This window comes from Neofelis nebulosa, chromosome 17 (genome assembly GCF_028018385.1).
Source record: "Neofelis nebulosa isolate mNeoNeb1 chromosome 17, mNeoNeb1.pri, whole genome shotgun sequence".
NCBI classification, from domain to species: Eukaryota; Metazoa; Chordata; class Mammalia; order Carnivora; family Felidae; genus Neofelis; species Neofelis nebulosa.
In genome coordinates this window covers 27083732-27110667 of record NC_080798.1, presented here as the reverse complement: position 1 = coordinate 27110667, position 26936 = coordinate 27083732, and the positions used below count along the sequence as shown (strand labels likewise).

Here is a 26936-nt window from a genome sequence, read left to right as displayed (position 1 = left end):
AAGGCAACCATGTGTGCTAAACAAAACATGTCAGTGGACCAAATTCAGTTTTTTAGGACCTCTTGTTTAGATACAAGAGACGGGATGAGTGAAGATACGCTTTGTCCACTCCCCCCCCCCCCCCAATTTGGGGAAGAGGGTAGTTGAACACCTTAATGGCCTTTAATAATTGTCTCAGTAAAGTAGAATACCAATTCCTGCCTCGAGAGGGAGGGTGAGAGCTTGAAGACAGTGGTGTATGTTAGGGTGGACGCAGCAGAATTTTTGGAAGTGCATTGGAAAAGAACAAAAAAGGATTGGAACTGAAGTAAGAGTCAGGGAAAGTTAGATGGCCTGAATTTATAGTATCACTTGGTCCAGGAATTCTCCAGCAGGTGATGATTTCCCCACTCTGGGTGTTGGTGAAGCCAACACACCAAGCACTAAAGTAATCTAAGGTGTAATTGAACAAGGCAGGATAGGACCCCCGAAATGTTTCTGAATGGTCAGCATTAGCTACGACAATCCAGACATAATACAAGACTTACCTTCTACTTTTAGTGAACTGCCAGCCAGAGAGGTTCTGGCAGGTGAAGGTAGAAGGGGCATAATGAACTGTGTGAACAGTGTAAGGAATAAGACCTTAGGCCCTATCCTCTCCTAGACTCATGGAATCATGTAAATAGGGCAAGTTCAGGGAGTATTGGAAAATTTTAAAAGTTGTCATTAGGGAGGAATTGTCATTAGGGAGGAATTGCAGAGATCAGAATCTTGGATACGGAGGAATTCCGAGAAACCAAGAAGCGCCTCAGTGGTCTGTGTATGAAGTAGAAGTATTCCCTTCAGCTTGGAAAAGTGAGAAGATAAAGGGGATGGAAGTGTGAAGCATCGGGAGATAATACATTGATGCAGTCAGCAAGGTCCATAGCAGGGATTTGAGTGCTAAAGTTAGTTGGTTGATTCAGGAGCCTGTCCTGGAGGTTAATAAACAAAAGAAGAGTAATGCAGACAATGGCATGGCTACTTATACAGTTTCTCCATGAACATTTAGGGTGGCAAATTTGCTAACCACAACTGCCCATCAGTTGGTGGTATTTCAGGCATTACCTCATAGCAGTTAGTGGCCACCACAAGCCGTTGCCAGAACACCAATCTGATGGACTTCTAAGAAGAATAATTTGGAGGACTGATAAATCTTATACATTGAAATTACAGTACACCCAAGAAACTATGCTAAGGTAGACTAACATCTGACCCATTTTAATTTATGAGGGAGAGAAAAAGAAGGGGTAAGAGTGTCATATGAAAAGTTGGTGATTATCCTTTATCCAACTTTGAGTTTTAACTTAATGTATTTGTAGCATAAGAGAAGAGAAAGGGTAAAGAAAATGGAAATCCAGTAGAAGTGGCCTATTACTTCCTACATTGACTCATAGGGTTAAAATGGACACTGTATGGTTTCATTTCCTTTTCTGTTAAGAGAGATTGGTACCTGGTTTCATGAATGAATTCTTGAACAGATTTGTTCATGGAGGAAATAATTTGTAGATGTAATAATACTGGGTAGTGACTTGGAGTTTTTGTTTTGATTTTACCAGAAAGGAGAGGTTGGTGGCCTCTTTGCATTTCCTAGAATGATTTTTTTTAAATGGTGTTTTTCACTATGGTTGTGAAAATCATCTTAAGAAACGGTGGTTTGTTCAGTTTCTTTTTATGGTTAATATTTTGGGGTTATACCAGAATGTCGAAATAAGGGATACTCACACTGGTTATACTGGGGTCAAAGTGACTGCTTATGACCGTAGTTTCCTCTTCCCTCTCTACCAGTAGTATTGTAGGGTTTTAATTAAATCAAGGACAACATCATGTTCTGTGTTGGCTTTTTACTAAATTAATGTATAATTGCATAAAGTATGCAGGCTTGCATTTGAAAAACAAAATTATGGGGGAGGGGAATCCTTACAGTAATTGATTAAAGAACTGTTTTTTAAAAAATAAGTTATGTTATTTGGAAACAACGAAGGAAACTTCTTTGTTTAAAGAAACTGAATTATTTGTATTTGTTATTTTAAGAGGTTCAACTTAGAGAAGGTGTTTTGTTCAGTCTTAGTGCTGAGAGAATTAGTAATTTGCTTTAGTTGATGAATAAGGAGATACATAGTAAATATTTTAGACCTTGTGGACTATACAGGGAATCTGTCTTATACTTTTCTTTTTTTTTTTTTTTTGCCTTTTTTACAACCTTTTTGAAGATGAAAACAATTCTCACCCTACAGGCTGTACAAAAATAGTTTGGAAGCCGGGTTTACATTGTCCAGAATGTAGCCACTACCACATGTGGCTGTTTAGATTAGTCAAAGTTCAATGAAATTAAATATTCACTTCCTCAGTTGCATTTCAGGTACTTGTTGGCCACATATATCTAGTGTCTACCAGCATGGACAGTGCAGTTACAGAACATTTCTTCATTTTGTCTAAAAGTTATATTGGACATCACTGCCCTAGATGTGAAATAATCCTTGATTGGGTCTCCTAAACAATTCTCTGGTATGACAATGAAAAAATATGCAGCCATTCTTTTACCTTATTTCCTGAGTTTCTATAATTTTTGTTGTGTCCTTTGTAATCTTAAATAACTTCCAAGGTTTACTTTTTTATTTTTAAGTTTATTTATTGTGAGAGATGAGAGAAAGCACAAGTGGGGAGGGGGCAGAGAGGGGGAGAGAGAGTCCCAAGCAGGCTCTGCATTGTCTTGTCAGCACAGAGCCTGATGCGGGGCTGGATCTCACAAACCTTGAGATCATGATTTGACACAACTTAATGGTGTTAAACTACTTAAGATATACAGTACCCCCAAAGAAGTGAGCTAATTTTAGCATCCTTCTTGTTAGAAAATAAAAGACAAATCTTTGTGACTGATTGCCCAGGGATCTTCGGGAAACCCCAGTGATAGTTTATGGGTAAAATGCTTTCAGAGTGGTGTACTGCACAGCAATAGAAAAGAACACATAATTGATACATGTACTACCATGGATGAATCTCAAAGATATGCTGAAAGAAGACTTCCATAAGAGTATATATATTGTATGATTCTATACAAGCGAAATACTAGACAAGGTAAAACATTTTTATAATTATGGTAAAAAATCAGGATAATTAGAACAGAACAACTGGAAGGGGACATTAAACATAGATTGAGAATTAGTGATACTAAGGAATTTCTGTTCATTTTGTTGGGTGCCATAATGACATCTTGGTTATATTAGAAAGCCTATATGTGTATGTGTTTAAACTGCACTTGGTGTCTGACTCATTTGGAAATTAATGATGTATCTAAGGAGTATCCCTTAGTTAACCATTTACTATTAGTTCAATCAAAGTCTTAAAGTTAACTAAGGCTATTGGAAATTATGCTTAATCTGACAGCTGAACAGCATATAACTTCTGATATTACAAGTTGAATATGTAAGCTTGTATTTTTCATAATCATAAATATGACTAATCATTAGTAATATTACCTTATCTGACCAGCAAAGTTTAGGAAGTTCAGATGTGTCTCTTCATAGAAAAAAAATCTTATTTTTAAAAAACATATGCATGCATTGTACACTACACTGATGAAATAGGAAAGGGACACTTGTTTTTAAGTTAGCATTAAAATTATCAAATCAAACTGACCTAAGGATTATTTTTATTACATTCTTGGAATTCTAGGAATACAGATTTATGTAAAAGTTTGTTATTCTCTATAATTATAATTCTCTATAATTAGAACAGAGGTTCTTTAAGAAACTTTTTCATCTAGGGGTGCCTAGGTGGGTTGGTTAAATTCCCGACTCTTGCTTGATCTGGGCTCAGGTCATGATCTCATGATTCATGAGTTCGAGCTCTGCATAGGGCTCTGCCCTGACAGCACAGAGCCTACTTGGGATTCTCTTCCCCTCTCTCTGCCCCTCCCCTTGCACACATGCACTCTTTCTCTCTCTCAAAATAAATAAACTAAAAAAAGAAACTTTAAAATCTAATTATCTACCCCTGGAGGTAGGAATATATTTCACACTCACACCATGAGAAATAAAGGCTTTTTTCATTTTCTAGATACAAACATTCAGAGAGCTTTCAGTTATGTTCTGTAATCTTAGCTACAGGTCAAAAGTAATCCAAAAACACAAAACTGGTCCAGATTTCAAAAAGGCTGTTCTTTCAGTGGTTCAGAGACGTGTACTGACACAAACAGAAAAACAGAAGACTAAAACCAGATTTTTTTCTAGCCTCATCCAACAGAAAATAGATCTATTATCTACTGACAGATCACCACATGGTCACAGTGTAAAATCAGATTCCTGTAGTCTAGGTAAATATATACTAAGGGTATAGTTGAAACTGACCTGGTAGTGTGTACCCACTGGTGCAGGTGTAAAAAGGGACATGTGGCCCAGAACTGTAAAGCAAAAACAAAATCAGAAGACTAAAGAACAAAGAAATACCACTGGTAAAATTCTCTTCCTGCTTGGGATTCATGCTGGAACCCAAAATGAGACATGGTTGGTTTTACACAACTTATGTGGTCCTCTTTTTGAGCCACTCACGGCTCCAAGCAGGTGAGTCCACTTGGATATCTCCATGGGTCCTATAAGCTGGCAAAGTGTAAATTAACAAAACAAACAAACAAACAAACAAAACAACTATAAATGTGACTTTCAGACAGGTAACTCATGAATGAAGGAACCAGCAGGAATGTAAAACTGGTTCAGAGAGCATTTGAAGATCTGAGTATTTATCTACATTAAAAACAGAATAGTGGAGTAAAATTGTTTGATTAGATACAGATTGGCTTGTATGTTTCAGAATAGTATAATCACATTTTTTCTACCAAATGAAGGTAATTGACATCTCTGGTAGACCACAAAAATCTACATTTTAACATGTAACATCCTGGTTCGGGCCTTAATGAATAATGAATAATGTGCCAGACAAAGGTGAATTTCCCAGAAGATTAAATACTCTTTGGGAGGGCCAAAGAGAGTGCTCCATTATGATTAAAAGGCCATCCTTTTTGCCTTATTTAGAAGTATTTAAACTGGGTGCTTGGTGGCTCAATCAGTTCAGCATCTGACTCTTGATTTCTGCGAGTCCCACGTCAGGCTCTGCACTGATGGCTCAGAGCCTGCTTGCGATTTTCTCTCTGCCTCTCCCATGCTGGCTGGCGTGCGTGCTCTCTCTCTCTCAAAATAAGTAAATAAGCATTTTTTTTTTAAGTATTTAAAACTTTTCTTAACATTATGCAGACTATTAAAATGGAACCTTACCCCCGCTTTTGGTCATTTTGGCCACTTTTCTCTTACAGTGTTACCCACATCGTTGATACTAGGCTGGATGTCAACCTGTGTTCTCAAACTTCGTAATTTGTTTGAACGTGTATTTGTTTTGACATTTATTGATTAGATCTGGGTTTCTCAACAGTGGCACTATTGGTATTTTGGGCAGAGAATATTTTGTTGTGGGGGGTTGTACTCTGCATTGTAGGATGTTTAGCAGCATCCCTGACCTCTGCCCCCAAGATGCCAGGAGCACCCCATCAGTTCTAAAAACCAGAATGTCTCCTGACATTGCCAGTGCCCCCAGGAAGAGCAAAATCATCCCTGGTTGAGAACTGCTATGTTAAATAACCAAGGCCAGTCCCCGCACCGTCTAGTAGAATTGTGATAAATGATGTAGTTCAAATAATGAGATAACTGTTGTGTGTAGGAAACATTAACATCTCCCCCACCCCATTTTTGGAATGTGATTTTTGGATGAGTGTAAGGAAGGAAATGTTAAATTAGGCTGCAAAAATTAGAAAATGTACCAAAATCCAAGCTACAGAGGACTTTGGATATGGTTATGAGGATCTTGAATGATTAGTTGTACGCAGTGAGGACCTTTAGAAAGTTTTTGAGTAAGGAAGTGAAACCGGTGTGCTTTCACACGTCACTGGGGTGTTATGTGATAGAGGGTGTCCTAAGGAGTGTAGTGTGATAAGTAAGACTGGCAACAGAAAGAAGGGTTTAGAGTTGGTTGCAGTAATATTCATATGAGACAAGATTTGTCAAAAATTGCATGTGATGAGAAGAAAAGAACGTTTTGAATCTAGGCAACTGTGTTTCAATTTCAAGGGACCTTGGACCAAAGACAAGTGGAGGAGAGCTGTGGGCTCTGATTCAGATAATTAAGTTTGAGACACTTGTGGGATAGTCCAGTAGAAGTGCCCAGGAGGGGATGGATTGTCTGCAGCCTTTCCAGTATTAAGGGCTAGAGATGGAAATTTGGAATTATCACCATAGATGTAAAAGTTACGGTTGGAACCTAAAGAGTGTGTGAGTATAATTGAGGGGAGTGTACCAGGATGGAACCTTGGGGAAGGCATACATTTAAGGTGCAGTAGGAGATAGCAAAGGATTTAGGGAAGTAGTGAAAGATAAGAAGTAGACAGCTAGTGGTATCTTCAAAGCTTGGAGAGGAAATAACTTGTCAAGGAGAAGCTGGTCAATGATACGGTGCTACAGAGATTCCTAGTAGGAGATTGCAGAGAAGGGCCCTTTGCATTTGACATTAATTGTTATTTTTGGCATTTGAGAAAATGATTTCAGTTTGAATGGGAGCAGAATCCAGATTTCAAGGGGTTGGCAGTGAAATGGAGTTTAAGCTACTTTTTTCAAAAAAGTGTGAAGATGAAGACAGAGATGAAGCAGTCCCAAGCATAGGCAGTGGGGCTACAGGAAGTGTTCTGTGGGGTCAGGGAAACCAACACAGGTTTGTAGGTGGGCAGGGATGAGTAAAAAGGGAGTGATGAATGAAGACCTAGGAAAGGGGCATAGCTTTGAAACAGAAGGAAGGAGAATGAATTCATGAAAGGTAGAATTTTTTAGATGAAAAAGGAGAAGCAGTTGAAGGGCTTCACAAATGTTGGCCTTTGAGCTCTGATGAAATAATTTCTTTTACTGAGAGTGAGAAGAGTGACAGAAATGAAGTTTTGGGACCTGAAGACATTATTTGGGTAAGAATGAAGAATAAATTCATCAGGAATGCTGAAAGTTTGGAAGCTGTAGAATTTCAGAGATTTACAGGTGTAATGGGGATGAAGTCTAGGGTAGAGACTGAGTGTGGCCTCTGGTCCTGTTTCCAGAAGTATACTCAGAGTGAGTGTGCAGGAAGTCCTTCCCTTCGGGGTTGTTAGGGCACCCCTCCTGGGAAAGAACTTGGTAGACATTTTAGAAATGAGATTGAAGAGAAAGATGGAACAAAAAGCAGATGTTAGAAGTGCATTGGGAAAATGGTTAATATGGTTATTAATAATTTTATAGCAATATTGTTACTATAGATAGCCAGATAGAGACCTAAATGGACTTATTACAGATTTGTAGATTGATGATATTAAAAACGCTTGTTTTTTCGGGGTGCCTGGGTGGCTCAGTCGGTTAAGTGTCCAACTTTGGCTCAGGTCATGATCTCATGGTCTGTGGGTTTGGGCCCCATGTCAGGCTCTGCTGACAGCTTGGAGCCTGTTTCAGATTCATTCTCTCTCTCTCTCTCTCTCTCTCTCTCTCTCTCTCTCTCTCTCAAAAATAAATAAATATTTAAAATGCTTTAAAAAGAAAGCTTGTTTTTTCTAAGGCTTGTAAGGTGTTTCTAACTTATACATAGTCTGTAGGACTCAAGTATCATTGTCTAAAAATCATATTACTCCTACTTTCTTTTCTCTTAGAGATGATATACAGCACCATTTATTCAAGAGTCTCCTAAATATAAGAAATCTTTAGAATCCAGAAGTATGCAACTAGAGATGAGAACTACTAGTCTGAACCGTTTTGGAAATCTCTCTATAATGGATCAAGAGCTTCCTTGCCTGTATGGTTTCTTTTTCTTCCATGATTTGTGGTCCACTTGAGTATCTTCTGTTATGCTGTGCCAGGGTGCAGTTATGCTCCTGGCAGCTGCCAGAATGTGCTAGAGCCGTGCTCATCCTAGCTGATCTTGAGTTGCTGTGGCTTTTAGCCATTATGTCTTCCTTAAATTTGTTTTTGCACCTGTGCTGTCAGTTGTCATTTGCTGTTACGTGCTCTACAGGTATGTTATTCCTTCTACACTTTGAATCAGCTGCTTCAAACCATATGTGACCAGGAGACAAGCTGACAAAGCCCCTTACATGTGTGCCTGTAATAAGAGATAGTAGGTGGTGAACTGTGGTGTCGAGAAACCTTTCCCCAAACCTGCGGACTCTTGAATAGCTACTTTGATCTTTTCTGTGTTTTTTTTTTGTTTGTTTTTTAATCTACGTTCTCAATGGCACAGGTTGCCAGGAGCTTCTGTGTGGATTCTTGAAACGTTACAGTAGAGTTGAGAAGAGCTGAGTTTCTAGAAGGTAGAATAATAGAAAGCATTTTGCTATATGAAAGGGAAGTTATTATTGTATGTATTATATGCTTCCCCCACCCCTTTTTTCCCTGAAAAGCCTGAATAAAGTAAAACAGAATATGAACATTGCAGGATAGGAGAGACAGTTTTTGATTAACATTTAAATGTTCCAATACCGAATACAGCCAAATGCAAAGGATGGGTATTTGGGTCCACAGATGCTTATCAGTGCAACTGATGGCCAGACATCTAGAATGTAGTAATACTGTACACTTGTATACTTCATTGTTCACTTCTGAACTTGAAAATAAAAATCAATTGTTGCTACTTAGTAATTCACAAGAGTAAATTATTAATGAAAAAAATGAGTCTGGATCTCAGGGGATAATTATTTATTTCTTTTGGGAGTACACACATGCACAAAGTTTTGTGCTTGTGAAGTTTTGTGCCTGTTAGTACAATTCTCCCCCAAAACAGTGCAGTTAGTCTTGCAATAGTAGTTTTAGTTACTTGGGGGATAATGTCAGCTCTGCTTGTATTGGGCATTTCTCTGCCAGTCTTCCTGGTGCTTACAAACTGAAAGCCACAAGAACGCTCCTGAGGCCCTCTATGATCTCAGAAGATCCAATTTTTACTTGATTTTTTTTTCTCTGAAAAATAGTAATCCAAATAATATCTGGATGTATCCCTGAGTATATCGCTTGCTGTGAAACGATTGTGTAAGCAATGAAAAAGTATATTGATTTGTTTGTAAATAACACATCAGGTTCACAATTTTATTTTGTGTAGGTTCAAATGTATAAAATTAAGTTTATAAAAACATATGGGCTTTTATGATTATCATTAAACAAATTACATATTGGAAATCTCTACCGTCTCAATTTTGCTGTGAACCTATAACTGCTTGAAAAAATAAAGTCTGTTTTAAAAAATTGAAATCAGTGGGGGGTGGGAGGGCATTTTTTGGGATGTGAGCACTGGGTGTTGTATGGAAACCAATTTGACAATAAATTTCATAAAAAAAATAAAAAATTGAAATCAGGATTATCACTAGTCTTGCAGCTACCTGTCTGTCTCAGCATCCAGTTTAATTTAAATTTTTTAGTTGCATAGGTTTGAGAACATCCTATATCATACAGTTAATTAGTTATAGCTCTTCTTGCAGATTATACCACTCCAGAAAAGTAACAGAAATAATGGGAAATGTTTGTTTCAAAGATAAATCACTCATAATATTTCATAACTGCTAACATTCTTATATGTCAGAAAAGAATCAAGCTACAAATTAGGGCCAGGGCACCTGGGGGGCTCAGTCTGTTAAGCGTCAGACTTTGGCTTCAGGACATGCAGGATCTTGCATTTCATGAGTTCCAGCCCCGCGTCAGGTTCTCTGCCGTCAGCACAGAGCCCACTTTGGATCTTCTGTCCCCCTCTCTATCTGCCCTTCCGTGGCTTGTGCACACCCTCTCTCTTTCTCAAAAATACATAAACATTTAAAAAATAAAAATTAGGACCAAAGCTCTCACTAATGGCATCACAGGATGGTATGCATCTACTTTAAAATTTTTTATTAAAATTAGGAAGTAAGGAGTATACCAAAATAATACATGCACATGATTAAAACAAAAAATCAAGAAGTACTGAGGGTTTTTATAAGAAAGAATAGCAGTCCCTTGCTTCTGTCCCTTCCCAACTTCCTAAAAGCAATTACTTTTTACTGTTTTAGCTGTTTGTTTTGATGGTTATGTAAATAATTATAAAATACTGCTATTTCTTATTTTAGACACTGTTCACTTTCTTTAAGATAGATGAGCTGAAACTACCCCCATTTTCCCATTTGCTATGGTCTGAATATTTGTGTTCTATCAAAATTTGGGTAGTGAAATCCCAGTGCCCAATATAATGGTATTAGGAGGTGGAGCCTTTGGGAGATGATTAGGTCGTGAAGGCAGAGCCCTCATGATGACATTAATGCCCTTGTAAAAGAGGCCCAAGAGAACTCCTTTGCTTCTTACACCACGTGAAAATACAAGGAGTCTGCACCCTAGAAGAGAGCCCTCACGGGACCACACTGGCACTCTGATCTTAGACTCCTAGCCTCCAGAACTGTGAGAAATAAATTTCTGTTGTTTCTAAGCCACCCAGTCTGGTATTTTGTTATAGCAGCCTGAATGGACTAAGACACCAATATAATCATCTTGTTTTTAGCTAAACCAAGAAATGGCGTTCATATAATTATGACTTATGTAAATATTACTGCAAAGCCCAGTACTGTATTACATTATGTTTTCCTTCTGATACAGCTTATAATTTTTCCTGTAATTTATCTGCCCTGTTTTTCATCTACTTGTGAAATAAATACATCCCTGATATTATACAAATACTCCTTTATATCTGCTCTTCATTGAGCCTCCTTTTCTGGGAGAACGCCACTTGAGCCACTTTTCCTTCACTCAGCTAGTTTCTCAGTTTGTTTGCTGCACAACTATAGTCTTTGGACTTCTATTTGCCAGTCTTGGATTGAATTTACTAATTACTTCATCTCCCTTATTTCTGGTAGCCTTCATCTTCAAATATTTTTTAAGAAAGCAATACATGGGACTAATTTTCTCAGCTTTTAGCATGTCTAGAAATGTCTTTAATGTGGATGGTACAGAATTATAGATTGAAAATCATTTTCCCTTATAATTTGAATGCACTGCTATCCTTTTCCCCCCAGTCATCCAGATTTCCTGTTGAGAATTTCTCACATTTTGATTGTCATTCTTTTATACATGCCCTGTTCTCATCCTGCCCCCAGGATTTTTTTCTTAATGGGCCTTTAAAAAGTAATCATGCTTGAGGAGCCTTGGTGGCTTAGTTGGTTGAGCATCCGACTCTCAATTTTGGTTCAGGTTATGATCTCACAGTTCATGAAGTCAAGCCCTGTGTTGGGCTCTGTGCTGACCACATGGAACCTGCTTGGGATTCTCTCTCTCTCCCTCTCCCACTGTCTCCCCGCCCCCCAATCTCTCTAAATAGATAAATAAACTGTTCAGAAAAAGTAATCATGCTTGGATATTCTGTGGACCCTTCAAGGTGGGATCTGTGTGCTTTAGTTCCCAAACAAGATTTGATGTAATCTTTTCACTAATTATACATAAGGTCTTGTGTATTTTAGCTCCAAGAAGTTATTTTTTGTTGTTTCTTTATTAAATGCCATTCTGGTTTTTTTGGAATGTCATTTATTTGGATTTCTGATATCCTGGATGGACCCTTAAAGTTTCTTTTCCCTCACAGTTTTCACTTCCTTGATTTGTGGTACTTTTGAAGAGATTTCTTCCACTTTGTCTTTCACTTCTTCTGTTGACTTTTAATTTGGTCATGATATCCTTAATTTACTAGTACCCTTATTTTGATTATTTGTCTCCTTTTTTAGCATCTTGATTCCTGTTACATGAATTCATTATCATCTCATATCTTTTTGAAACCACTAATTAAAATTTTGTTGAAGTTTTCTTTCCTACCCTGCGTTATCTAGTTTCCTCCAGTTTTCCTCTATTTTATGTTCTACTTTATTGGTTTCTTTCATATTTGAGATTTTATCCTGATGTGGGTGTTTTTTTGTTTCATATGGAATCTGAAAAACCAGTTGGAGGCCTTATGTGTGGGCAGGATTTGTTGTTGATAGGTGGGCTTTACCTTGGATCAATTCAGGAGTTAGCCCTTGTTTGAGAGGATATTTGTTCTAGAAGCCTGGAGAAACCTCTTTCCAGGTTGGCTAATAGTTGCTGGCATTCCACTGAGTGGGTATGATCAACATTTTCTCAACCAGTGGCTGCGCAGAAGTCTAAACGGTATTTGACTCGTGAATTTAGCCATGTGCTCACTTATGCTAAACAAGCAGCATTACTTAAATATTAACAGACAATAAGGAGGTTCTGATTCTGAGTAAGATAGAGCAAGTGTACTCTACCCTGTCACTCCTACTAAATTAGTTATAAAACCTGGACAGAATGCATGGAGTAGCTATATGAGGATGCCGAAAAGTAAAAAATAGACTAAGGAAGAAAACCATAACTCGGAGCACCACAAAATCGGTGGTGAGGTTGCCATTTTTTCCTGTCTTTTGTCCCCCAGCCTGAATTCAGTGCAGCTCAGTCTGCAAATGGAAATAAGCACCAGGGCCTAGAGAGAGCAGTAGGAGAAGCTGGCTAGCTTGGACTCCAGGGGCAAAAGAGGGAGCGCCTAATAGAAAGCAAAGGCCATTTTTTTCATTCTAAGGCACACCAGCTTCCAAACAATCCAGTGATGGTGGCAGTGGGAGCTGGTAGGAACCAAAGTTCTAAGGGAGAACTTTCCTCTTCAATTGGTGGTGTTGTGGTCCTAAGAGGATGGAGCCAGCCTTAATACTTTTACTTTCTGTGTCCTTCAGATGACCTAGGCACAGCTGCAAAACTACAGGGCAAAGGGGGGTAATCACAGTCCCAGCTTTCTAACTGGAGGATTGAAAAAAGAACCTCAGGGAACCAGAAAGCACTAGAAAGAGGGAAGAGGGAGCAGAGAGGGAGGAGCTCAGATAAGTGACTCCATAAAATTTGTTGATGACCTCCTGGGTTTAATCCCTAAACAGCACATGTGGATCTACTTTTTATCAGCATAACAAAGACTTTTGATAACTGAACTAACAGAAAAACCACCATCTAGGCCCCTGACTGGCCTCTGGTAGCACTCAAGTGGGCTGATACAGGTAACACTGCAAAGACTTTACAAACTGAATTGATGCTACAATCATAACTTACTGAGCACTGGTTACAGCTTGCAGCCTAAATCTAACTAGGTCAGTTACCTGCTAGAACAGAAGTATCAACATTCATCATAGGATTTAAATAAGACTCAGAATCTCATAATATTCAAAATGGATACAGCACAAAATTACTTGGCATGTGAAGAACAAGGAAAATATCAACTGTCATGAGAAAGGAAAATATCAGCTCGCATGAGAAAAGACCACAGACACCAATGCCAAGATAGCAAAGATGTTAGAATTATCTAACAAACACTTTAAAACATCTATTATAAAAATGCTCCAACAATCACAAATACTTTTAAAACTAATTAAAAAACAGATTCAGCAGAGAAATAGAAGATACAAATAGAAGAACCAAATTGGAAAGGTTAGCGCTGAAAAATACAATAACCTAAATAAAATTTCACTGGATAGGCTTGATTTTAAAATGGAGGTGACAGAAGAGTCAGTGAACTTGAAGATAGAAGACAGAAGTTACCTAATTTGAATGAGAGGAGACAAAAGAGTGTGGCACTAAAAAAAAATTTGGAGAAACAATGGCAGAAGACTTCCAAAATTTTATTTTAAACATAAAACTTAAGAAGCTCAGTGAACACAAACAGAATAAGCTCAAAGAATTTCACACCTAGACATGATAACCACAGTGCTGAAACTGAAGACAAAAACTATGAAAGCATCTAGAGAAAAACACATGTAGGGTAGCAGCAATTAGAATGAGTATAGGTTTCTCATAAAAAACAATAGAGGCCAGAAAAGTGGCACCTTATTTTTCAAGTGGTGAAAAAAAGAACCAAAAATTCCCTATCCAGTGAAGTTATCCTTCGAGAATGAAAGTGAAATAAAACATAATAAAGATTCTTGGTTGAAGAAAAACTAAAGTTGTGAAATCATTGCCAGTAGCCTCACCAAAAGAATTGGTAAAGGAAGTTCTTCAGACAGAAATGATAACTATCTGGGTAAATATAATAGATTACTTTCTCCTCTTGAGTTCTTTAAAATGAGTTAAAAACAGTTTATAGTATTGAAAACAATTTATAGGGCTGAAAACAATTTATAGTATTGTCTGATGGGATTTCAAACGTATATTCATATAATTTGTGAGATAGCTATAACATACAAGGGAAGGCAGAGAGACTAGAGACCAAGGGTAAAGGATGATGGTGGTATTCTAAAATTTGTACCCGCAGGATTTTAAGTTAGGGAAGTGACTGATGGCCCAGAGAAGTCAATGCAACTGAAAGAAGATTTTGATGATTTACATTTCCCAAGAGAAGGGGGCATACATCACCACACTGGGCTACAGGTAAAGCATCAGAGTTTGGTCAGGAGACAGAAACAGGAGCAAGGGGGAAAGAAAGGCAAGGCAGGACAGGATAAACAGTTTAAGATTGGCTTGTTTGGATAATTTCAGTGGGCTTTCAGACATAGGGTCTGCTCTTAGTTGTCTGGTTCCTGGCCCAGGCTTGATACAAGGTAGAGGAAAAATTGGCTTAGTATGTGAGTTAGATAAGGAGATGGGCATGGGGGCACAACACTGGATCAGACAGTCTGCAAAGGAAAGGCATGCTCCAAGCAAGTGGTCCACCACTGCTAGAAATTAGCTAGCGCCGGGAGATTAAGTCTCTATTCAGGTCTGAAAGTCCTCCTACGATGTCAAAACATTATAAGATATAAAAAAATAAAAAACATGAATAGTGCAGATGGTAAGGTTTATACATTCTCAAAATAATAAAATATTGACTTTGAAGTGGATCAGTTATGTTATAATTGATAGCATAACTACTTTAAAAACTATATAAAGAGATACAGTAAAAAATTTCAATAAATAGGGGTGCCTGAGTGGCTCAGTCATTAAGCATCTGACTCTTAATTTTGGCTCAGGTCATGATCTCACAGTTTGTTAGATCGAGGCCCACATCAGGCTCTGTGCTGACAGCAAGGAACCTGGTTGGGATTCTTTCTCTCCCTCCCTTTTTGGCCCTCCCCCATTCACATGTGCTTGCTCTCAAAATAAATAAACATTAAAAATGTTCAATCAATAAATTGTAATACTAAAAAATGTTTGTATAATGCAAAAGAAGGCCAGATTGGGGGAAAAGGAATTAAAAATAGGGAACAAACAGAAAACAAGTAAATGGTGGACTTAAATCCAAGCAACAATAATTCCATTAAAAGTGAATTGTGCAGGGCCCCTGGGTAGCGGTTGAGCATCTGACTCTTGGTTTTTGGCTCAAGTTATGATATCACTGTTTATGGGATCAAGTCCTACATAAGGCTTTGTGCTGACAGTGTAGAGCCTGTTCAGGATTCTCTTTGTGTCTCTGTCTCTCTCTCAAAATAAATAAACTTAAAAAAGGTAAAGTCCCAAACGTTTAACAACAACAACAGAAATGTGAATAGTGTAAACACACCAATTAAAAGTCAGATTGTCAGAATGGATTTAAAAAATATATAACCAAACTATATGATATCTTCATGAAAGTTATTTTATATATAATGATACAAGTAAGTAAAAAGGAGGGTAAAACATACTGTGCAGTTACTAATCAGAACAAAGCTGGAGTGGTAATATTACTGTCAGACAAAACCTTCAGAGCAGAGAGGAATATGTACATAATGATAAGAGGATCCATTCACCAAGAAGACATAAGAGTGCTTAACTGTGTATATTCCTAACAGTGGAGCTGCAATATATGTGAAGCAAAACCTGGGAGAACTGACAGAAGAAATGGACACAGTTATAATTGGAAACTTCAGCATTCTCTCTCAACAATTGATAGAACCATCAAGAATATAGAAAAACTCAACAGCATCATCAACTGGGCTCAAATAGATGTTTTTTTAACACTCTGCCCAGCAGCAGCAGAATACATGTTCAAGTGTCCACAGAACATCTATCAAGATAGACCATATCCCAGGCGATAAAACAAATCTCAACAAATTTAAAAGAATTGAAGTCAGGGGCACCTGGGTTGCACAGTCGGTTAAGTGTCCAACTCTGCTCAGATTATGATCTCACAATTCGTGGGTTCAAGCCCTGCGTCGGGCTCCCTGCTGTCAGCACAGAGTTCACTTTGGATCCTCTGTCCCCCTCTCACTCTGCCCCTACCCCACTCTCGCACGCACATGCGCTCGCTCACTCGCTCTCAAAAATAAACATTTTTTAAAAACTTGAAGTGTGTTCTCTGATTACAAAGGAATCAAACTAGATAGAAATCAGTAACAAAGATAACCAGAAAGTCTTCACATATTTGAAAATTAAACAACACTCTTGGATATTGAATAATTTCAAGAGAAATTTCAAAAATAAAATAACTTGGGGTGCCTGGGTGGCCGTTGGTTAAGTGTCTGACTTCGGCTCAAGTCATGATATTGCGGTTCGTGAGTTCAAGCCCCACATCGGGCTCTGTGCTGACAGCTCAGCCTAGAGCCTGCTTCCAATTCTGTGTCTCCCTCTCTCTCTGCTTCTCCCCTGCTCCTGCTCTGTCTCACTCTCTCTCTCTCTCAAAAATAAATAAACATTAAAAAAAATAATAAAATGAAAATAAAAGTGAATATACAACACATCAGCATTTGTGGGATGTAGCTTAATGTAGAGCTGAAAGAGAACTTTTTTTTCTTAAAGTATGTTTATTAGCGCAAACAGGGGAGTGGCAGAGAGAATCCCAAGCAGGCTCCACAGTGTGAGTGCAGAGCCGGACGTGGGGCTTGAACCCATAAACTATGAGATCATGAGCTGAGCCCAAGTTGGACACTTAACCAACCTAGCCACCCAGGCACCCCCTGAAAGAGAAATTTATAACATGTTATTTTAGAAAAGAATAAAGTCTTAATCAGTAGGCTTCCACCTCTTGGAACTCGACAGAGAAGAGCAAAATAAGTGCAAAACAACAGGAGGCATAGTAGAAGTCCACAAATTTGAAAACACAGAACGATAGAGAAAAATCAAGGAAATAACAAGCTTGTTCTTTGAAAAAAAAAATCAATAAAATTACCCTCTTATCAACCCTGAAGAGAGAAGACATAAATTACTAATATCAGGAATGAAACAGGGTATCAACTGTAGACCCTGCAGACATCAAAAAGATAGGGAAAACCAACAGCTTTACACATATAAACTTGACAACTTAGATGAAATTGGTCAATTCCTCAAAAAGTACAAACTACCCTAATGTACCCAACATGAAATAGATAATTTGTATGGACCTAACAGCTCTTAAGGAAATTAAATTAATGACTTGAAAATTCTTGTAGAAGAACTCTCCAGGCCCAGACTGCTTAACTGGGAAGGTCTACAAAATGTTTTAAAAAGAATTGAGCCACCTAGGTGGTTCAGTCGGCTAAGCGTCTGACTTTAGCGCAGGTCATGATCTCACCGTTCATGAGTTCCAGTCCCACATTGGGCTCTGTGCTGACTGAACTCAGAGCCTGGAGCCTGCTTCAGATTTTGTGTCTCCCTTTCTTTCTGCCCTTCCCCCTCTTTTCTCTTTCCCTTTCTCTTTCTCTTTCTCTTTCTCTTTCTCTTTCTCTTTCTCTTTCTCTTTCTCTCCCCCTCCCCCCAAAATAAAACATTTAAAAAAATTAAAAAAGGAAAAGAACATCTGGGGCCCCTAGGTAGATCAGTTGGTTGAGTGCCTGACTCTTGATTTTGGTTCAGGTCATGATCCCAGGGTTGTGGATTTGGAGCCCCACACTGGACTCTGCACTGAGCTTGGAGCCTGCTTAAAATTCTCTCCCTCTGGCTCCCTGCCATATGTGTGTGCACATGTGCGCGCACGTGCTCTAATAAAAAAAAAAAAGTTCAATATGTCTCTTGAAGGGAAATGCAAGAGAACACTTTGTTCACTCATTCATTACTATCTTGCTAAAACCAGGCAAAGGTAGTACAAAAATGGAAAACTACAGACTGAAGTCTCTCATGAATATGGTTACAAAAGATGCAAAAAATGTTAATAAAACATTAGCAAGTAGAATTAATCAATTATAAAAGATGTATACATCACGAGCAAGAGGCAATTATTCCAGGGATACAAGGCTTGTTCAGTATTCAAAAATCAGTCAGTGCAACCTACCATATTAACAGGCTGAAGAAGTAGTTGATACAGTAAAGCATTTCACAAGTTTTAATACCTGTTCATGTTCCTAGATGAATGGAATGCAGGATAACTTCCTCAATGTGATAAAAAAAAAGTATATTAAAAACTCTAACATCATATTCAAAGGTAAGACTGTTTTCTGCCTGTGATTGTGAACAAGGCAAGAGTGTCAGCTGTCACCACTGCTCATCACAGTGCTGGGAGTTATAGCTAGTTCAATACAGCAAGAAAATAGAAGGCATAAAAGGTGTTTGTAGATGACATACTTGTCTGCATAGAAAATCTGAAAGAGTCTATGAGAAAAAAATCCTGGAACTGGAAATAGGCTCAGCAGGGTTTCAGGACACATGATCAAAATCAATTTATTTCTGTTTATTTAGCAGTGAACACATAGAAGTAAAATTTTAAATAGAGTGCCCTGTTCAGTCACTCAAAAAATAGAATATTTGGGTGTACAGGATTTGTATGCTCAAAACTGTAAAACACTCATGAAAAAAAGCAAAGATCTAGACAAACAGAATTTGTTCTTGCAGGAGACTCAGCAGATGTCTGTTCGCTTCAAGTCAGTGTGCAAGTTCAACAAGATTGCTAAACAAAATTATTCTAAAATTTATATGGAAAGGCAAAGGAACTAGAATGGCTAAGAGCAATTTTTAATAGGAGCAATTACTGTAAGACATTATGTAGTTAAGGCTGTGTGGCATTGGTGAAGGGCTGGATACCTAAATCAATGCAACAAAATAGGGAATTCATAAATATAGCCCCACATAAGTATGGCCAACTGATTTTTGACATCTGCAAAAGGAATTAAATAGAGAAAAGACAGTCTTTTCAAGAAGCAGTGTTAGAGCAATTAGATATCCATAAGCAAAAACATGAACCTCAACCTGAACCTCACATCTTATATAAAAACCAACTCACAGTAGGTTGTAGATTTAGACATAAAACTTTTGGAAGATAACATAGGAGAAGTCTCTGGTTCCTGTGGCTTGATGAAGAAAAAAGCCAATAAACCTTAAAATTACAAACTTCTGTCACAAAAGACAAGAATGAAAAAAACTATAGGAAAAAATACTTGTAAGCCACATATCTGAGAATGGACTTCTATCTAGAATGTGTCAAGAGCTCCCAAAACTCAACAGTAAAACTCAAACAATCCAGTTAGAAAATGGACCAAAAAATTGAACAGTTCATCCAAGAGGGAGTGTAGATGGCAAGCAGCACATGCAAAAGATGTTCAACATCACTTGCCATTAGGGAAATGTAAACTAAGACCATGAGGGGATACACTACGTTCTTATTTTTTTTCTTTTTTTTTCTAAGGGGGGTGGGCAGAGAGAAATCCCAAGCAGGCTCTGAGCTGTCAGTGTGGAGCCCAATGTGGGGCTCAATCTCATGAACCACAAGATCATGACCTGAGCCAAAATCAAGAGTCGGAAGCTTAACCGACTAAGCCACCCAGGAGCCCCACACTCTACTCTTAATATAACAGCTCCAATAAAAAATAGTAGCAGTGTCAAGTGCTGACAAGGATGAGGAGAAACTGGATCTTCTGGATCTCATGTGTTGCAGGTGGGAATGTAAAGTGGTACAGCTATTCTGGAACACAGTTGGGCTGTTCCTTGAAATCTAAACGTTCACTTACCATATGGCCCACATTGCACACTGCTGGGCATTTATCCCAGAGAAATGACAAGTTCACATGAAAACCTGTACGTAATTGTCCATAGCTTCATTTGTAATAGCTCCAAATAGGAACAACCAAAATGTCATTCAGTAGATAGGTGATTAAAAATGTGTAGTTTGTCCATATCATGGAATAGTACTCAGCAATAAAAAGGAATGAACTATTGATACACTCACACCTTGGATGGGTTTCAAGAGCATCTTGTTGAGTGAAAAAGGTCAATCTCAAGAGGCACAAACTGTCTAATCCTATTTATATAACATTCTTGAAGTTACAACATTGTGAGAGACAAAAACAGCAGTTGTCAGCAGCTTAGGGATGGTGTGGGTGGAAGTAGGGGTAAATATGACGAAAGGGTAGCATGAAGGTAATCTTTGTGGTGATGGAATAATTCTGTATCTTGATTGAAGTGGTATTTTCTTGAGTCTATACATGTGATAAAATGGCATAGAACTATATACACACTGTATCAGTGTGAGTGCCCTGGTTTTTATACTGTGCTGTAATTAGGTAAAGTATAAGTGATTGGAGAGAACTGGGAGAGCACACAGAACTCTGTCCTATCTTTGCAGCTTCCTGGAAACCTATAATTATTTCAAATTAAAATACTAAAAAAAACAACCTTGAGCCACAACCTAAATGCAGCATAAGTTCAAACAAGTGGTAGCAAAATGTCCATTGGGAGGGGTTCAGGGATGCGGACTTCAATATTTAGCACTCTGCTTGCATATCTAGGAAGAAAGGATGTTCAGTTGCTGTGCTTTGTGTTTTAACGCAATTACAGTGTTACAAAATTAGCAAACTGCTCTAATAAACAGCGCTCCTCTATCCAGCACCAGTTACCTCTAATCTTTACCACTAAGTCCACAGACAGTCCAGGTTTGTACAGAGGACATAGGTCTCATGATTGAACATTATACTGCTTCGGTCAGATTTTTCCTGTGACATTCTCCTCATATTTCTGGAGTTTCATCTATTCACATGGATGTCATAGTTCTTTTTTTTTAATGTTTACTTATTTTTGAGAGAGAGAGACAGCACAAGCAGGGGAGGGGCAGAGAGAGGGAGACGCAGAATCCTAAGCAGGCTCCAGGCTCTGAGCTGTCAGCACAGAGCCCAACATGGGGCTTGAACTCATGAACCATGAGATCATGACCTGAGCCAAAGTTGGACACTTAACTGACTGAGCCACCCAGGTGCCTCTGGGATGTTGTAGTTCTAAATATGTAAACAAGGAATGTGTGTCCATTGGTATATAAATTTTAACTGAAGCCCCGTGGTCACTAGAAAAACATGTATGTAGTAGGTACATGTTTGCAAAGCCTCATTGTCCCCAGTGTGGCGCAGGCTGAGCTTTTCAATAGCACCATTTCAATAACACTACTGTAATTTTAGTATAAAGTACGGGTCAGGTATTGCCAGGCTCATTTCTTACAAATGTCCAGAAAATTTTCACTGATAATTAAAGTGTTGTTACTATTTAGTAAGCACTAACTAGATGCAAGACAGTGTTGTTGGAGCTTTATTATCGAATCAGATTTCCTGAAAACACCTGGGATTGCACTATCCTCTCTTACAGTTGAGGACATGAGGTAGAGGGGCTGTGTAACTAGAGAAGACCCCCAGTCTCATGGCTGGGATTTGAGCCCAGAAACAGGCTCCAGTGCCCACATTCTTAACAAGTGTATCCACCATTCCTGTGCATGCGCATGCGAGTTTGCTTCATTCTTAAGGCCTCCAGTAGCAACCTAATTGCTAGAGAACCCAGTCCCTTTCTTACTTTACTGAGGCCTTGTTTAATAGCAACTTTACTAGAAACTCTAGAAAAACTCAGTTTTCTGAGAGTGGCAATACTGTCCAACATTCTCTGGTTCTTTATTTTTATTTATGTATTTATTTTTATTTATTTTTAATTTTTTTAACGTTTTTATTTTTGAGAGAGAGAGTGCAAGCAGGGGAGGGACACAGAGAGAGGGAGACACAGAACCCGAAGCAGGCTCCAGGTTCTGAGCCTAACGCAGGGCTCAAACTCACAAACCGCGAGATCGTGACCTGAGTCGAAATCAGACGCTTAACCGACTGAGCCACCCAGGTGCCCCTGGTTCTGAAAAACTAAACAGTTTGGCTTTTCTATTTAAAAAAAAAAGGGGGGGGGCGTCTGGGTGGCGCAGTCGGTTAAGCGTCCGACTTCAGCCAGGTCACGATCTCGCGGTCTGTGAGTTCGAGCCCCGCGTCAGGCTCTGGGCTGATGGCTCGGAGCCTGGAGCCTGTTTCCGATTCTGTGTCTCCCTCTCTCTCTGCCCCTCCCCCGTTCATGCTCTGTCTCTCTCTGTCCCAAAAATAAATAAAAAACGTTGAAAAAAAAAATTAAAAAAATAAAAAAATAAAAAATAAAGGGGGGGGGACATAAAATTATGTAGGGTATGCATTGTTCCAGCTGGCTGGAACATGTTGGTTTTTTTTGTTTGTTTTGTTTTTTTGATGCCTTCAAAAAAATCAATTTATCTGGAAACTAAGGGGCAGTAGTAGCAAAGCAAAAGTGAAAGTTTGTTCTAGAGTAAATTGTTTGACTTTATTTTCTTATCTCTTAATTAGGTCATAGTACCAATAAATGCCTAGTAGCAAGCAAAAATGTTTGTTACTTACAGATGTAAATGAGTCCAGTCTTGTCCACTGTGCAGCTGGGCAGACCCCAAAGATCCTATTGCAAGATACATTATTGAAAATGTTACAGATACCTGCCTTTTAGAGTAGCAAAGTTTTCAAGTCCAATGAAAAGGAGTAAGCAACTTATATCTGTTATCTTAAATCTTTTTTTAGAACATGGCATTTTCCCCACATTATTACCATGCTTTTGATTTTTGTACAGCTTGACATTTGTAATTACCTGTGTAACATGATATGTGCTATAAAGAGCTTTTGTAAATTGATCTCATCTTCTGTTTACAGGAATATATTAAAGGAATCTGTGAACCTGAACTAGAAGAAAGAGAATGTTATCCCAAGGCCATGCACTGTATTTTTGTTGGGGCACAGAGCCTGTTTCTGAAGAGCTTGATTCAGGACACATGTGCTGATCTCTGCATTCTGGACATTGGTCTTCTTGGCATCAGAGGAAGTGCTGAAGCTGTGGTCATGGCTAGGAGTCACATTCAGCAGTTCGTAAAGCTCTTTGAGAATAATGAGAACCTACCCAACAGTCAGAAAGAATCCGAGGTAAAAAGGGAATTTAAACAATTTGTTGAAGCTCGTGCAGACAATTATACAATGGACTTGTTAATTTTGCCCACTTCCTTGAAAAAAGAGCTTTTGACGCTTACACAAGGTGAGGAGAATTTATTTGAAACAGGAAATGATGATGTTATTGAAATTGGAGATTCTAAACGAACAGAGTTTACACAGAATGCTGCCACAGGGCTGAATTTTTCCAGAGATGAAATTGTTTTGCAGGAAGATGCAAGAAATAAAGCTGGCACTCCTGTTTCTGAGCTTACAAAACAAATGGACACAATCTTTTCTAGTTCACAAGATGTACTTTTTGTTCCAATAAATGGTCTAACCCCAGATGAAGAGGCACTTTCCAAAGACAGAATTTGTCATAAAAGGAGATTTTCTGATTCTGAAGAAAGGCATACGAAGAAACAGTTTTCTTTGGAAAATGTTCAAGAGGGGGAGCTTTTACATGATGGTAAGACATTAGCTGGAAATGTAATCATTGACCTATCTGATTCTTCGGCTGATCCTGAAAATTTAAGTCCAGATGTAAAGGACACCACTGAGGAAATGGAATACAATATCCTTGTGAACTTTTTTAAAACCATGGGCTATTCCCAAGAAATTGTTGAAAAGGTCATTAGGGAGTATGGGCCATCTACTGAACCATTATTGCTCTTAGAAGAAATTGAAAAAGAAAATAAGAGATTCCAAGAAGACAGAGAATCTTCACCTGGTACTATGTGTCCGGAGACCAACAGAACCAAAAATAAAGGTGTTTGTAGCAGCATAAATGAGCTTACAACAGATTCTACTCCAAAGAAAATACAAACTCACACACAGCAAAATATGGTAGAAAAATTTTCTCAGTTGCCATTCAAAGAATCAAAACCATGTACCTCAAATTGCAAAATTAACACTTTCAAAACAGTGCCGATAGAAGAGAAACAAGAAATCTGGAGTTCAAACCAGAATTATATGTGTAACATGGACCTTGAAACTGATGGCCTTTCACCCTCTGTTGTCCCTTCAAGTCCCAAAGAAGTTGTCAGTTTTGTTTCCAGAGGCGCTTCAAGTCACCAGCCCAGAATTCCAGTTTTTCCTGAAAATGGTTTGCAGCAGCAAGCAGAGCCCTTGCTTCCAAGTAATGTGAAGTCTGCCTGTGAAAACCGTTCCGGGCGTTGTAGCTCTCCACAGTCTAAGTCAAATTGTCCACCCCTTTCTCCACCAATGCCACTGCCCCAGCTCCTACCTTCAGTTACTGACGCAAGGTTGGCGGGACCGTCTGATCATATTGATTCCTCAGTTACGGGCGTTCAAAGGTTTCGAGATACTCTGAAAATACCCTACAAGCTCGAATTAAAAAATGAGCCAGGGAGAACGGATTTGAAGCACATTGTTATAGATGGGAGCAATGTCGCAATTACGTAAGTCCACTCTCTGCAAGTCCTGTTATAGTTGTAAATAGGGCCCTATGCAGTGTCTCACAATTACATGCAGTTACAGGCACTACTCTGTGCATCTTTCTAGTTGATCTGTAGTCTTACTGGAAAAAAACAAAAAAAACCAAAAACCACGAAACAGCTGTTTGGAAGGCTGGGTTATTCCATCTTCTAGAGTTGTAAACTTTGCTTCACCCTGCTGAACCTGTATTTCTGAGGACAGGAGATAGAAAATTTGTCTTTTCACTTTGCATTGCCTAGTCAGTGATAAACAACATAGTGACTTTTAAATCATTAGGTGTCTTTTTTTCTCTCTTTTAATCATTAGGTTCTTAACACCATGAATATCATTAGTTTTTGAGTACAAGGATGAAGCTTAAATCCAAAAAGATTTTTCTGACTTTATGTACTACAGTATGCTAGGGCTCTAGCCAAGATGCAGTGATAATGGATGCAATGTACTTCTGTTATAATTTGTTGATAGAGTGATGGCAACTTCCTTTCTAAGGAAGTTCATCAGTTTGAGCTTCATTTTGGTCTTCTGTTCTTACAACAGAAGCTTGTGTATTTGTTTTTAGTAAAAAGAGTTAAATGATCATTTCTATCTCACCTGTCTTGGAACGCTTTGAAGGGTCTGATTTTATATGTATGTCCGGTACAGGATTGGGCTTCTTCTCTAAGAGGCAGTTTGATACAGTGACTAAGAAGAGGAGGGAGGTCGAGTAAGAGTCTCTGCCCCACTGTGGATCTGCTGCTTGACCTTGTGCAGGTTTCTGCCTGCTGAGTTTCACTTGCTGCAATCTATTGCCTTTTGCCCTGTCCTGAGGTCATCTTTATCATGCCATTTCAACAACTGCTAGGTAAAGACTCTCCAGTTTTCAAAGTCAGTCACTCCATTGATTTTGAAGAAGTCTGCAAAGGTTTGGCACTTTAAGTAGCTATCATTCACGAAAAGGGGCACCTGGACTGGAATGAAGATGTTGAAATACTGAATTTTAGCGAATGTGTGTGTGGCCTCTTTCCTAGGAGTTCTATGTTTGTTATGTATTTATTTTTTGTTTTGTTAATTTTTTATTAGAATTTTCAAACAAATACATAAAAAGGTAATAGAATGATTCCCTTTTTGGATATGTTTGGGATTCCCATGTGTCCTTCCCCCACCTTCAGTAGTTCTCAGCTCTTGGCCAGGCTCCCTTCGTCTGTACCCCCACCTACTACCTTTCACCCGTGTAATTTTGAAGTAAATGTCAGATATGTTATTTTATCTATAAGTACTTTAATATCTTTTTAAAATAAGGATTCTTTTTATTTTTTGAATGAATTGTTTATGTATTTTGCTGTCAAAAGAAAAAAAAAAAAATCCCAGAATTTCACATGTTAAAGTTTGAAGGTGGGCTGGAAAAATACGTAATATACTTGTCTTCATTTCTAAATAATGCTGTTTGTTGTTATTTCACTTTGCTTTTTGCCAGTTCTTTTGGGGGAAACCCAGCAAATGGCCCACAGCTGCATAGCATTATCTAAGTAAAATTGTAAAGTGCAATTTCAGTCACCCACAGTCCAAGCCCAGTACCAGTTCCTCATTGTGATGATTTCTTGAGCCAAATTATGATATGAAATTTAGGTCATGATTGTGAATTAATATTAATCCTTTTTCACTTTTTATGAGTGGAAAGATTTCCCAAATAGGTGTTCAGAGACTTAAGAAATGCAAATTAATGTAGAATGAGCAGTGATAATGACATTATTTTAAAACCTTTTTGGAGTAGTAACCAGTGTATTTCTCAGAGGGGTCACTATTGGAGTTGTGTATAGTCCATCCATGATAGGATGTTTTGCATATCTAGTCCCTCCTACTTTGCCCATAGTACTGCTCCCCCACCCCCGCCGTCATTGTGACACCCCGAAACACTCCCACATATTTCCTAACACCCTTGGGTACAGTGCCATCTCTTTTGAAAACCACTGAATTAGTGCACTAAGGGAAACCATGAGTAGACTTTCATTAATTTTTCTTTTGAAAGCTGATTATTTGGGGAGGATTCCAGTTTTCTTTGAATTCACAGATGTCTCAGTTTAAAAGCAACATTTTTGTAAGGATGTATTATCTTAAAAAGTCAGACTTAATTTGATAAAGATTGATCTGAAAATATCAGTAACTAAAATTAACTCTTATTCTGGGGGTAGATTGCTTAGTGCGCACAGGATTTTATTTTGGAATCACAGAAATGTTTTAGAGCAAAGTATAAGTGGTAATTGTGCAACATTGTGAATGTACTAAATGCCACTGAATTGTTCACTTTAAAATGATTATTTTAAATGTTATGTGAAATTCA

At 38.3% G+C, this 26936-nt stretch overlaps 1 protein-coding gene across 2 annotated transcripts in view; it reads left to right on the top strand.

Annotated features, from left to right (window-relative positions):
- The window catches only part of N4BP1 (NEDD4 binding protein 1), a 49936-nt gene that overhangs the window by 4747 nt on the left and 18253 nt on the right, over nt 1-26936 (top strand). For both annotated transcript variants that reach the window (XM_058708809.1, XM_058708808.1), the window contains exon 2: nt 22895-24585. In XM_058708809.1, the coding sequence (XP_058564792.1) occupies nt 22895-24585 (1691 nt within the window). The remainder of the gene's footprint in view (nt 1-22894; nt 24586-26936) is intronic.